Source organism: Manis pentadactyla, chromosome 3 (genome assembly GCF_030020395.1).
Source record: "Manis pentadactyla isolate mManPen7 chromosome 3, mManPen7.hap1, whole genome shotgun sequence".
Lineage (NCBI taxonomy): Eukaryota > Metazoa > Chordata > Mammalia > Pholidota > Manidae > Manis > Manis pentadactyla.
Window position 1 is genome coordinate 22146328 of NC_080021.1, and position 12253 is coordinate 22158580.

The 12253-nt window shown below is 41.7% G+C and overlaps 1 protein-coding gene across 1 annotated transcript in view; it reads left to right on the forward strand.

The window, feature by feature from the left end:
* Positions 1 to 12253, forward strand: part of SNTB1 (syntrophin beta 1) — a 227767-nt gene that overhangs the window by 185186 nt on the left and 30328 nt on the right. The window contains exon 4 of the mRNA XM_036876299.2: positions 11995 to 12134. Coding sequence (XP_036732194.1) covers positions 11995 to 12134 — 140 coding nt within the window. The remainder of the gene's footprint in view (positions 1 to 11994; positions 12135 to 12253) is intronic.

Consider the following 12253-nt stretch of genomic DNA (forward strand, 5'->3'; position numbering starts at 1 on the left):
ATGGAGGTTGCTCCTAGCCGGTCTCTCTCTACAGCTAACAGTCATTGTCATAACTCAGCCTTCAGTTAATTCAGGTCACACTTGCACGTCAGCAGCCTGTGGGGCCCTGTGAAGAACACAGGGACTCATCAAATTCCCGTATGTTAGATCTGCAAATGCATTTGCACTGATTGTATACATGTGTGTTGTGTATTTCATGACAATAGGCACTTATTTTTTTAATAGCAAGCTGGCAGCCTGTGGACCATGTCCGGCTTACAGGTGTTTTTCCTCAGTCCCCATGTTGCTTACCTTTTAATTTTTTAATTACAGGAATTAGAAATTTTTTTTTTATAGAAAAAAAGAAGAAAAAAGTGAACCTCCAGGTGCCTATAAGCTCATGTTGATTAACTGTCAATATTCTGTCCGTCTTGTTTTTTGAAAATCTCCATTTCAGGGCGTGAGGATAGACGATGTGCTAGAGATTTTAAAACAAATGCCAAGCTTCGTGTCACTTCACTCTACAAGTTATTTTTCTAACTTAATTAGTTGCCAGCTGAGGTAGGTAGAATAATGGCCTCCCAAAGACGTCTTAATCCTCAGAACCTGTGAATATGTGGTCTTACCTGGGAAAAGGGACTTGGGAGGTGTAATTAAGTTAAGGATCTTGAGATGGCATTAAGTTAAGGATCTTGGATTACCAGAGGGGGGTGGGAATTTAATCACATGGGAAGAAGCAGGAGGGTCAGAGTCCAGAGAAGGGGGTGCAGTGACAGACACAGCGGGAGAAAAGAGAGCGTGAATGGCGCCGTGTAGGGAGCCTCGGAAGCTGGAAGGGGCAGGGTAGTGGCTTCTCCCCTGGAGCCTCCAGAAGAAACTGCCCTGCCAGCACTTTGATTTCAGGACTTTCAGACTCCACAGCTGTCAGAGAATAAGTATCAGTATGTTTGTGGTAATTTCTTAGAGCAGCAATAGAAATTAATACACCAACTTTTAAAAATAGGAAGAATTCACATAGAAAAACACAGATTTGTGCCTTCTTTTGAAAAATTGGAGATTTAGCAATGTTTTGTCTGTATTCTTTCCACATAATGATAGGCTAATGCTGAAAAGAAGCTGCCTCACAAGTGGAATGTGGGCTTTTTGGTTTTTTTTTTAATATCTGGTCTTCTGTAGTCTCTGAACTTGTGACTCCTTGTCTAGAAGATTGTATGGTTAATATAGCCACTATAACATGGCCAAAAACATGTGTTTTAAATCTAGTGTTTATTAAGCTATGGGCTGGAAGGGTCAGGCTCCTGGTGGTTCAAATATCTAGACAAGTTTAGTGGCTACAAATATCCAATGCTATTTCATTGTCTACTGTACTCATCTGTTCTATGTTGCTATGCATATGATATATGGTTGATTTGAGACTGCAGAGAACATTACATTGAACTTCACTATCTTAGAATTTGCAAACATTTTTCCTGGGATGAGCACAACCAAGTGAAGAATATTTGCTAAAATAACAGAAACATGCAAATTAAATTTGTAGTACCAGGGACTGTTATGTTTCACTTACTAGCCCTTCAATTGTGCAATAAAGAGTAAACAGAGACTAATTTTGTCCCAGCTACTGGTTATAAATAGCAATATCCCTTAATGGAACAACATATTAAGGGTTATGAGTCATTTACACCTTAGTCTTGAATTTCTTTAATCAAATGTGAGTTTGGGGAATAGAGCTCTGATTATTTGGAGGGGAATACAGGAACTTGGATTAAATTGATGTCTGGCCTGAGTGAAGCCCGAAGTGCCCAGGGGTGGGAAAGAAGGGCAAAAGGGAAGGGCCCCAAAGGAAGACACAGTCTGCTGCACAACTGCATGTAGCTGGACCCTGGGCGCTCCGGCCAGCAGGAGACGTTGCAGCCGAGTTCCCAGCCCTCTCTACTCCTCTTTTTCCCCTTATTTCCCCATGTCCTCTCTCTTCCTTTCTTGTGGAAGGCAACTTTGTGATCTGCAAACATCACAGCTTTGAAGTCAGAAAGGGACATAAGTGGCTTTATAACTTTAGTTATGCTAAATAATAACATGAGCTTGGCTAGTACCTGACCTCGCTGAACCACAGTTCCTTCTTCTGTGAAATGGGCATAATAATAAATGCCTTCATCAAAGTGTTGAAAGGGTTGAGGGAAATGAGGACCTCATCATGGTGCTTTCATTATATCCTAGGCTGCAGTTGTCAACTACCATAGGCTGGGTGGACTAAACAACAGAAACGTATTGTCTCACAGTTCTGGATGCTAGAAGCTCAAGAGTTAGGTGTCAGCTGGGTTGGTTCCCTCTGAGGACGGTGAGGGAGAATCTGGTTCATGCCTCCCTCCCAGCTCCTGATGGGCTGCTGGCGATCTCGGGCATTCCGTGGCTTACACATGCATCACCTGATCTCTGCCTTCATGCTCACAGGTGTTCTCCTTGTGTGGGTGTTTGTGCCTAGATTTCCCCTTTTGTAAGCACAGCAGTCATACTGGATCAGGTCCACTGTACTCCAGTCTTAACTAATTATATCTTCAATGACCATAGTTCCAAAAAATGGTCATATCCTGTTGGATTGGGGGTTAGGATTTCAACATATGCATTTGGAGGAGAGAGACACACACTATAATCCATAACATTACAGAGTAGGTTCCCAATACACGTTTACTGTCCCAGCCTTATCCTCCCTTGATAGAGAGAATTCTTTTCCTGTCATGATTTTAAACTGTCAGATTTAAACGACTTTAAAAGTTGAGCTGACCCAACAAATAAACAAGAGGAAAACAGGATGTTTACAAGTTGGAAAAAAAGCAAACTATTATGACGAAATTCATTTTTATACAAACAAGCAGGTCTCTATTTCAAGAAGATAGTGTTTTGAAGTGGTCCAGACGCAGTGGCCACATCTTGGGGGCAAACCCAGAATGTTCCCAGTTGCACCAAGGCAGTGAGAGAGGCCACAAATCAGTCTTGACTCTGAATGGCGTGGTCGGTGAGACACCCTCCTTGGAGTCAAGGCTCACTAATGAGAGAAGGGATGACGGGATGGGCAGGTCTACATCCAGAGAGCTGGGTGAGGGACGTGGAAAGTTCATGGTCATGGAAACAGGGCTTCTCCCGCAGGAAGGAGAGAGTAGGTTGTCTAGTAGTAAAAAGGAAGGTAAGCGGGGAAAAAAAAACAAAGCAAAATTATTCAAGGTGGCTATGACAAGGGGACACACGGCAGAATCCGATGTGGGGCCCAAATTCATGGCCAGGATTTCTCCCAGAAAGCTGAGTAGTGGATGGCTCAGAGTAGGATTTGGGTGATGTAACTTCGTACCCCTTCCTCTCTCTGGGGCCCCCAACCGAGAGTGAGAGGGAATGATGTATTAATGTGAAGCAGGGGGGAAAAAAGCACATTTATTAATAGCTAAGCAAGTGCCCAGTAAGCCCTATGCTAAACCCTGATAAATGCTGGATTACATGGAACATGGCCAAAGTGATGTGCCTTGCTTCCTGTGGCCTCTCGTGGAGCTAGGGTGCATGGGAATGGAAATGAGTCAGTGGTGTGGACCACAACGGGCAGTCAGCCTCTAGGACCAGCCCAGCATATGTGCTCTCACCGTGCAGTACAGGGATTTGCAGTGATTGGGGTAGGACCACAGACACCCACCTGACACACACGACCGTGCCTGCTATTGAAAGGGGCCCAATGGCAGTTCCTGGATCTGAGCAATTAGAGTAATGGCACCTCTTTCCTTGGAGGGGGTGCCAATTAGATTGAGGGGGACAAAAAGGCAGACAGAGGAGGGTAGCCTTTGCCTCCCTGTGGTAGCGTGCTTCAGCTAGGCTGTCATTCTGCTTTACAGAAGGCAGAGGTGGCCAGAGGGTGGGAAATCATCCCAAACTTAAGGAGGTACAGGTGGGGTGGATAGAACTGGTTCTTCCCATTTATTAGTCCAACTTGCTTGTGTTTAGCCTGAACTCACAGTAAAATGGAGTAATCCATGTAAAATCCAACAATCTTTTGAAAGCAGTAAGAGACCCTGGAATTGCTTCCTGGGATGTATCTTAGAATGTTGTCATCTGAAGAGCTGTGATGGGGAGCAGACCTTCACGTGCCTTCCGCCTCCTCTTTCTGTGATGCTGTAGGATGAGAGGAGATTTAAAACCCTGGCTGTGCACTTCTCTCCTTGGATGTGTGGGATCTGCCCTAAGGTTGGCTTCATTATGAAATCCTGGAGACCGAGGCATTACTTCTAATAGAGCCATCAAAGGCCTCCATTAGAGTACATTAGCACTGACCTTCTGCATACTCAGTAAACAAGATAACTTTCAAAAAATATACTCTGTGGTATAACAACAAAGCAAAACTGAAGGAACAAAACAGCAGCAGACTCACAGACTCCAAAAAGGGACTAGAGGTTACCAAATGGAAAGGGGGTGGGGAGGGAGTGGGGAGGGAGGGCAAAGGGGATTAAGAGGCACAGTAATCAGCACTCATAATAAAGGTAGGTCACGGGGAAGGCTGTACAGCACGGAGAAGACACGTAGTGACTCTATAGCAACTTACCATGCTGATAATGACTGCAGTGGGGTGGGGGGGACTTGATAATATGGATGGATGTTGAAACCACAATGTTGCTCATGTGAAACCTTCATAAGATTGTATATCAGTGATAACTTAATTTTTAAAAATGCCAAAACATACAGTGGAAAACCATGCAGCTGTTAAAATGATGATGTAGATAAATCTTTATTGATATGGAAAAGATGTTAGCAACATATTGTTGAGTGAAAAAAACAAATCACAAAATAATTTGTACAGCATGAGCCTACTTGAAAAAAACAAAGAATTTATATGTACTGTGGGGAAAAAAATCTGGTAGTGTTTATCTCCAGGTGGCAAAATCACGGCTAATTACATTTTTTGTTTTGAATAAAAAATAAAAAAAACTCCGTGTCAGCAAATATTCAAAAGGGAAAAAAGAAAACTGGAAGACAGACCGAAAATGTAGTGGGTTGTGGTTCTCTTCGTGTGATTAGTTTTGCCTTTCCTGCCCCGTCTCCCACACAATTCCTGTCTACTCGGGACCTCAGAATTGACATGATTTGGAAATAGGCTCTTTGTAGATATAATTAGTTGAGTTCATATTAGAACAGGGTGGGCTCTAAATCCAATGCCAGGTGGCCTTGTGAGAGGGCCATACGAAGATACACAGGAGGAAGTGCGTGTGGCAGTGGAGGCAGAGACTGACCCAGGCAGCTTCAGCCATGGAACACTCGTAGCTACCAGAAGCCAGGAAGAGGCAAAGCAGGATTCCTGCCTTGAGCCTTCAGAGGCGTCCTGGTCCTGACAACACCTGGGGGATTTCTCCACAGCCCGAGCACCAATGATGGGGACTCTGGTGAGAGTCCAATTACAAACCCAGAATCTGGGGCTTTATTGTGTATGGCTTATCGAAGCCCAGGGCCAGTTTAGGATTTGGCAGAAGGGAGCACGCTTGGAACTGGGGACTGCTGCTGTTGTGTGTTGGTCTGGCATATAACAATGTTACCCTCAAGTGTCCCACAGTCAGACCATATTTTTCATTCCCTATTTTTCACTCTGCTTTCCCTAAGACTTTTCTTCATGGTCTTGACATCCATCAGACAGTGTGGATCACTCAGTCTGCACCCCCTTTAAGCCACCCTTGAACTCAGGGTGTGACCCAGGTGCCCAGATAACATGGGAATTGTGGAGAGGGGAGAAGTTACTCCGGCAGAGATGAGGCTCCCACAGACCCTCTTCTGAACCTTCTTTTTCTAGCCTTCTTTCACTCTCTCCTTTCTGCTCCCCTTCGAGTCCAGGTAAAGATGTCCATCTGCCTCCTGATTGCGGGTCTTGGGGTGGTTCAGGGCCTGCTACAAGGTTGAGTGGGGCTTGCTTAGCGCACTCTCTGTGGCCACATTTGAACTCACACCTCTTCTCCTTTGTGTAAAGTGGTGGTGATCTTTATCTGCCTCTGAGAGGTGGTGCAGGGATTCATTATCTAATGCTTGTAAAGCATTTGGACTTTGATAACTGTTAATTATTATCACCCTGCTATCTTGTTCTTTGTTCTAAAACCTAGCAATCTGAGGAGAAAAGACATAAATTAACAATAGCCAGGATTTCCAAAACCAAAGTTGTTATTGACCTTGCTTCCGCGCTATTTTCAGTTCAATGTTAGTCACTCCCCCTGCGTCTAGACCATCCTTCCTGAGCAGGAGAGCTGGGAGCAGGAGTGGACTTGAGCTGTGTGATGGGGATAGTTAACATATCCAGCATCTGCCATATGGGAAGTGTTTACTATATACTGTCTCATTTAATCCTTGTAACATATGCATAGGAGGCCTTTATCAGCATGTTACACATCCATGAACAAGAGCTTAGAGCAGATAAGTCATCTGGTCAGACCCCTTAAGCTGAGATGTGGCCAAAACAGACTCTGAAGACATCGCTGTTTGTTTCTGAAGACTATGAGCTCTTCCTGCCATAGCTCTTCCCATACTCAAGTAGAAGGTAGAAAATATGTATATTAGGAAGAGTGAGTTGGCATGAGGGGAGAAAAAGAGACCTATACGTAGTCTTTTGCCCAGTAAGCAAAGAAGAGGTATAAAGCAACCATCCTAGTAACTCAATAAGTCCCAGCCATGTTGGAGGGAATTTTAATCTGGAAGAGATTATTTGATTTTGAAGTTGGAGAGGATGATTGCAGTTATCTAGTCTTCCCCCGTCCTTTGGCAGATGAGGATGTTAGACCCACAAAGCAAGTAATTCTTTCCCAAGTTCACTCAGGCCTTTCATTTGATATCTACTTATTCTTACCTAAATGCACTACTAGTAAGAATGGCTAGCATACTTATAGGCTTGCTTGCTTACTGTGTGTGAGACAGTTTTCTAAGCCTCTGCATGTATTAATTCATTGCATCCTTACAACTCTGCCAAAAAGGCAGCAGCACCAATGCATTTCTTTTAAAATACATGTAATAAAGTCATTGAAAGGTTTTGATAAAACTAAGTGGAAGTGATCTGCAGAATCTAGGTATTTTAGAGGAAACAAGGCCAGCAATTTTCAAACTATGTTCCAGCGGTAGCTAGGAAGCCCACTCAGAGCTGTGAGTGGTGGTAGGATGAAGACATAAAGTCCAGCTGAAACCCTGTACAAACCCTCTTTCAAATAAATGGTTTACAGTTTGTTCTATGACTTGTGATTTAATCTCATCAGAGGGTCTGGTGAATTTTAAAAGTTTGAAAGCCACTGAACTAGATGACCTGTAAGACCTGTCTCAAATCAAGGACTCAAGGACTCTACTTCCCTCAATTCTTTGTTTTTAAAATTGAGACATAATTGACACATAATATTGTGTAAGTTTAAGGTGTACAACATGTTGACTTCACACATTTATATCTACTTCCCTCAAACCAGTGACTTCTCTCCACTCTCTTAAATTCATCTTGCAATTTTGTAAACCTTTTTTCTCATGCTCTGCAGAAGTGATTATAGGGACAGGATTCTGCTCACCATAGTTGTGCTTCAGAATAATTTCAAAATTAAATGTTTATTTCCCTACTTCTTTCCCTTCACCTTCTTCATTAGAAACATGATCAATTCTTGAAGAGCTGACTGCTTACAGCATCTGATGGCAGGAAGCTGTTACTGAGATGGAAGCTGTCACATCTATTTCAGGAGTCACACTTCAGTAAAATGTAGACACAGCCAAGGAATGGTTGCATTAACTCTGGTGAATCTTTGGGCACCAGGAAATTTGGATTTGTAATGGAAGCTGTCACTGAACCCAGCACAGAAACTTGAGCTTGAAGAAAAGTGTTCTTGAAAGGCTTTGCAATGTGCAGCTTATATGGCCGAAGTGTGGTTTTAAAAACTTATTCTTCACCATGAAATCTTTCTCCTTGAAAAGTCATTTGTCCTCATGGGCAGACTTGTACCTTCAAGCATTCACATAGAATTAAAATGAAATCTCTACACACAGAAACACTGGAAAATGCCCACTCTGAGTATTCTCACAGCAGAGTTAACATATCCACACAGGGCTCCATAATAAACCACCAAATGTTTTATTTTAGGGATTTGGAGTTATTCATACCTAAATATGCCAGTATTTTGCTGTTGGTATTTACTATTGAGGTTTATTTTATAAGCTTAATACCATTTTTGAAGAATAATGCTTATTTGTGTTCAAATTTAAATGAATGGTTCCAGTCAAAGTTAATGGGTCAAATCTGACTAGGTAAGTAAAATAGGCATGTTGGGAGGATCCTTTGTAGCTTCTCCAGTCCTATTTAATGAGCTGGAAAAGTAATTTAATAGGTTTATTGGAGAGGCTGAAAAAAATTTATTCCAAACCCCCAAACACTTTATGCCTTGAGACTACAGCCTGTTCACCTATAGGGTCTGGTACATTGCCTTCTCATCTGATCTGTTGAAGATGTTTTCTTCTGTTGGAAAAAGCAATACACTAAAGCTGGATTTTTTTTATATGCAGAAAATGCATACAGGGAGAAATAAGCCAGGCAGTCATTCACATTCTAGTATAAATAACTTTGGTGGGAAATTATCTTCCTTCTAGAAAGAGAGTTTTTATTTAAAATTTTTGGAAGGAGGCATTAAAAATAAAGGTCATCATTGTACAATCAATTCTTCCTGAGTGAACTTGGAAAATATGGGAGGAGAATGAATTGAAATTGTCAGCACCAACAATAGTCTTGATTTTCCTTATAATTTTTCCCAAAGAAAGTCAGTACTTTGTCATATTGCTGCCATTTCCAAAGAATACCTTTTTATTTTTTTTATTCTTTATTTTTTTTATTAAGGTATCATTGATATACAATCTTTTTTTTTTTTTTTAATTGAATGGTAGTTGACAACAGTATTACATTACATTAGTTTCAGGTGTACAACACAGTGATTCAACATTTATATACACGATAATTCTAGGTACCAGCTATCACCATACCAAGTTGTTATAATATTTTGACTATATTCCTTATGCTATACATTACATCCCGGTTACTTATTTATTTTACAATTGGAAGTGTGTTATATATATATATATATATGTATATATATATATATATACATATATATATATATGTATATTTTGTGAGGGCATCTCTCATATTTATTGATCAAATAGTTGTTAACCACAATAAATTTCTGTATAGGGGGGTCAATACTCAATGCACAATCATTAATCCACCCCAAGCCTAATTTTCGTCAGTCTCCAATCTTCTGATGCATAACGAACAAATTCTTCCATGGAGAAGAAATTCTTACATAGTGAATAAGTTACATGGTGAACAGTGCAAGGGCAGTCATCACAGAAGCTTTCGGTTTTGTTCATGCATTATGAACTATACACAGTTCAAATATGAATATTCATTTGATTTTTAAACTTGATTTATATGTGGATACCACATTTCTCTATTATTATTATTTTTAATAAAATGCTGAAGTGGTAGGTAGATACGAGATAAAGGTAGAAAACAGAGTTTAGTGTTGTAAGAGAGCAAATGTAGATGATCAGGTGTGTGCCTGTAGACTATGTGTTAATCCGAGCTAGACGAGGGCAATAAACATCCATGTATGCAGAAGATTTCTCTCAGAACATGAGGGGGGAGGTTCTAAGCCTCACCTCTGCTGCTCCCCATTTTCTCACCAGATGGCCCCCTGCGACTGTGCCTGTCTTAGGTTGTTCCTCCCTTGAGGAATCTTACCCATCTCTGGCTAACCAGTCATCTTCCGGGGCCATACAGGGAAATGTTAAGTTGGTAAGTGAGAGAGAAGCCTTATTGTTTGAAAAGGTTAGCTTTTTGCTTCTTTGCATATTTATGCCCTGTGGCTTCTATGCCCAGCATTTGTCTTGAGGTGTCTTTACCACTTGGAAGAATTATGATACTCGGTAAATTCGACATGTGGCATGAGTTCTATTTAAAGGTTGTGATTAGGTAGGAAGAAGAAAAGCTATAGAAGTAGCAGGCAGAAGAAAACCTGGGAAGATTGATTATTTCTTTGACATATCTTCTTGTAGAGTAACTTCAGCATGGATAGGTTTTAAACTACAAATTAAATTGTGCACACACATTAACATAATAGGAATATAGTTACCTAACCAAAGCATACCTGTAATTACCAGCCATCTCCAGTGAAACCAAGAAAACCAGTTAGGCACCTTAGGCACAAAGAATACCTTTTTTGATGAGTTTAGAAATTGGTGAGTCTCCCACGATTTTCCCACCCTAAGTTTCACTGGGGACCTTATCAATTACCAGGTACCATGCTAAGCACACTACATGCCCTGTCTCATTTAATCTCCACTGTATGAGGTACATGCTACTTGACAGGCTCTGAACAATGCTTGTTCTGCACTATACTAAGCATTCTAGATATTTTAACTCGACCTTCACAATAACCCTCTGATATAGGTACTCTTATTTCCCCATTTTATAGATACAGAAACTGAGATACAAAGAGGTTGACTGCCTTTCCCCAAATTGCACAGCTAGTACATTGTGAAGCCATGATTTATGTTCAGGCATTCTAACTCCAGAGTCAGCATTCTCAGCCACTGTTGAACATAACACCATCCTTATCAGTGAGGAAATAGAAGCACAGAGAATAACTTGTCCAAAGTCACACAGACAGTAAATAATGGAGGGGGGACTCAGACTCAGACAGCCTATAAAACTACATAACCTACAAAAGTCACCCCTTCCACCATCCTGCACCTTCTCCTTTGACCACTCATTTCTACAGCCACACACACTTGCTTCCACCCCAATACAGATTGCACTGTGGCACTTAAGGTAACAATAAGAATAGCAAGGGAAGAAATTTGCTTTATCATTTATTCAGCTTACTGTCTAGTTTACTTTAATACTGAACAGATTTTGGATGGTGCTGTGTTATGAATCTTCACTGAATTAATTGCCAGTGTCAAGGACGATCTTAACCTTATCTACACCTGTGCTTTTTAATCTTTAATGAGCTATGAATGGCCTGAAGATCTTGTTAAAATGCACATTCTGATTCAGTAGGTTTGGGATGGGCCTGAGACTATTTCTAGCAAGCTCCCCAGTGATGCTGATACCTCTGGAACACGAATCCATGCTCTGAGTAGCCAGGCTAGGGCATTGAGTTTTTCCAAACTAGCATAACGATTTATCCCAGTATTCAGGCTGGAAGGAGGGCATTTTCATGGCTAGAAGAACATTTAGGGAGTTTGGGGGGATCAGCACAGGGCAGAGGGGGATAGCTGATAAGATCTGAGCTGCACAACTCTCCTCATTGGAAGGGACTTGAAAGGACACCTGGTCCAAACATGCAACTGATGTTTGAGTCCGCTCGTATCCCTGCAAAGTCATCTCAGCCCTTCAGTTAAAGACTAATCTGCAATGAAGGAACTAAACATGTAATAATAGAACAAGAGAATTTCAGGATGGTGCCTGCATCACAGAAACAGTCTAAGAGTGAAAGACGGGGGAAGGAGGCAGTGATGTCTCGTACCTGTCCAGATAGAAATTTGCCTCCATAGTACATTTTCAGAGCTTTTGGGTATTTATTCAGCAGCTTTCAAACCTTACCATTTCATAATAAAAGCAATGCCCTCTACTATTTCATAATAAAAGCGATGCCCTCTACCAAGAACCATCTGAGAGGGCTTATTCCCCCAGGCAGCTGTGTCCTCCTATGAAATAAAGATTTCAGAGCTAACTGGCAGGTGAGAAACAGTGACAGATGTTCAGCAGTTGGGCTACTCCTTGGCCACGCTGAATATACATACCAGAGCCCTTGAAACAACATATTTTCAGTGATCAAGAATCGTACAACCATGAATGGTTTCTTCACATTTTGATTTTCCAACTTGAACCAAAGACACTCCTGTTGTTGGGTATTCTGATTGGAGGGATGCCATCTCCTTTCCAGTCACTCTTTTCTCAGGCTGTTGACAGTCCTCTGCTTTCTGTTCCAGGTGCCCGGGGAGAGCGAGAAGGAGTGGAAGCCAGCCCTGGTTGTACTGACCGAGAAGGACCTTTTAATCTACGACAGCATGCCGCGGAGGAAGGAAGCCTGGCTCAGCCCAGTTCACACATACCCCCTTCTTGCCACCAGGTAGCCATGGCCTTGTGTTTGGGCCCCAGGTCTGTGCAGGTAGAAACTATTTTAGTCAATTGCAATTATTTCAACACATTATGTCACCACTTCCTGTTGCAACAGGAGCTGAGAGCTCC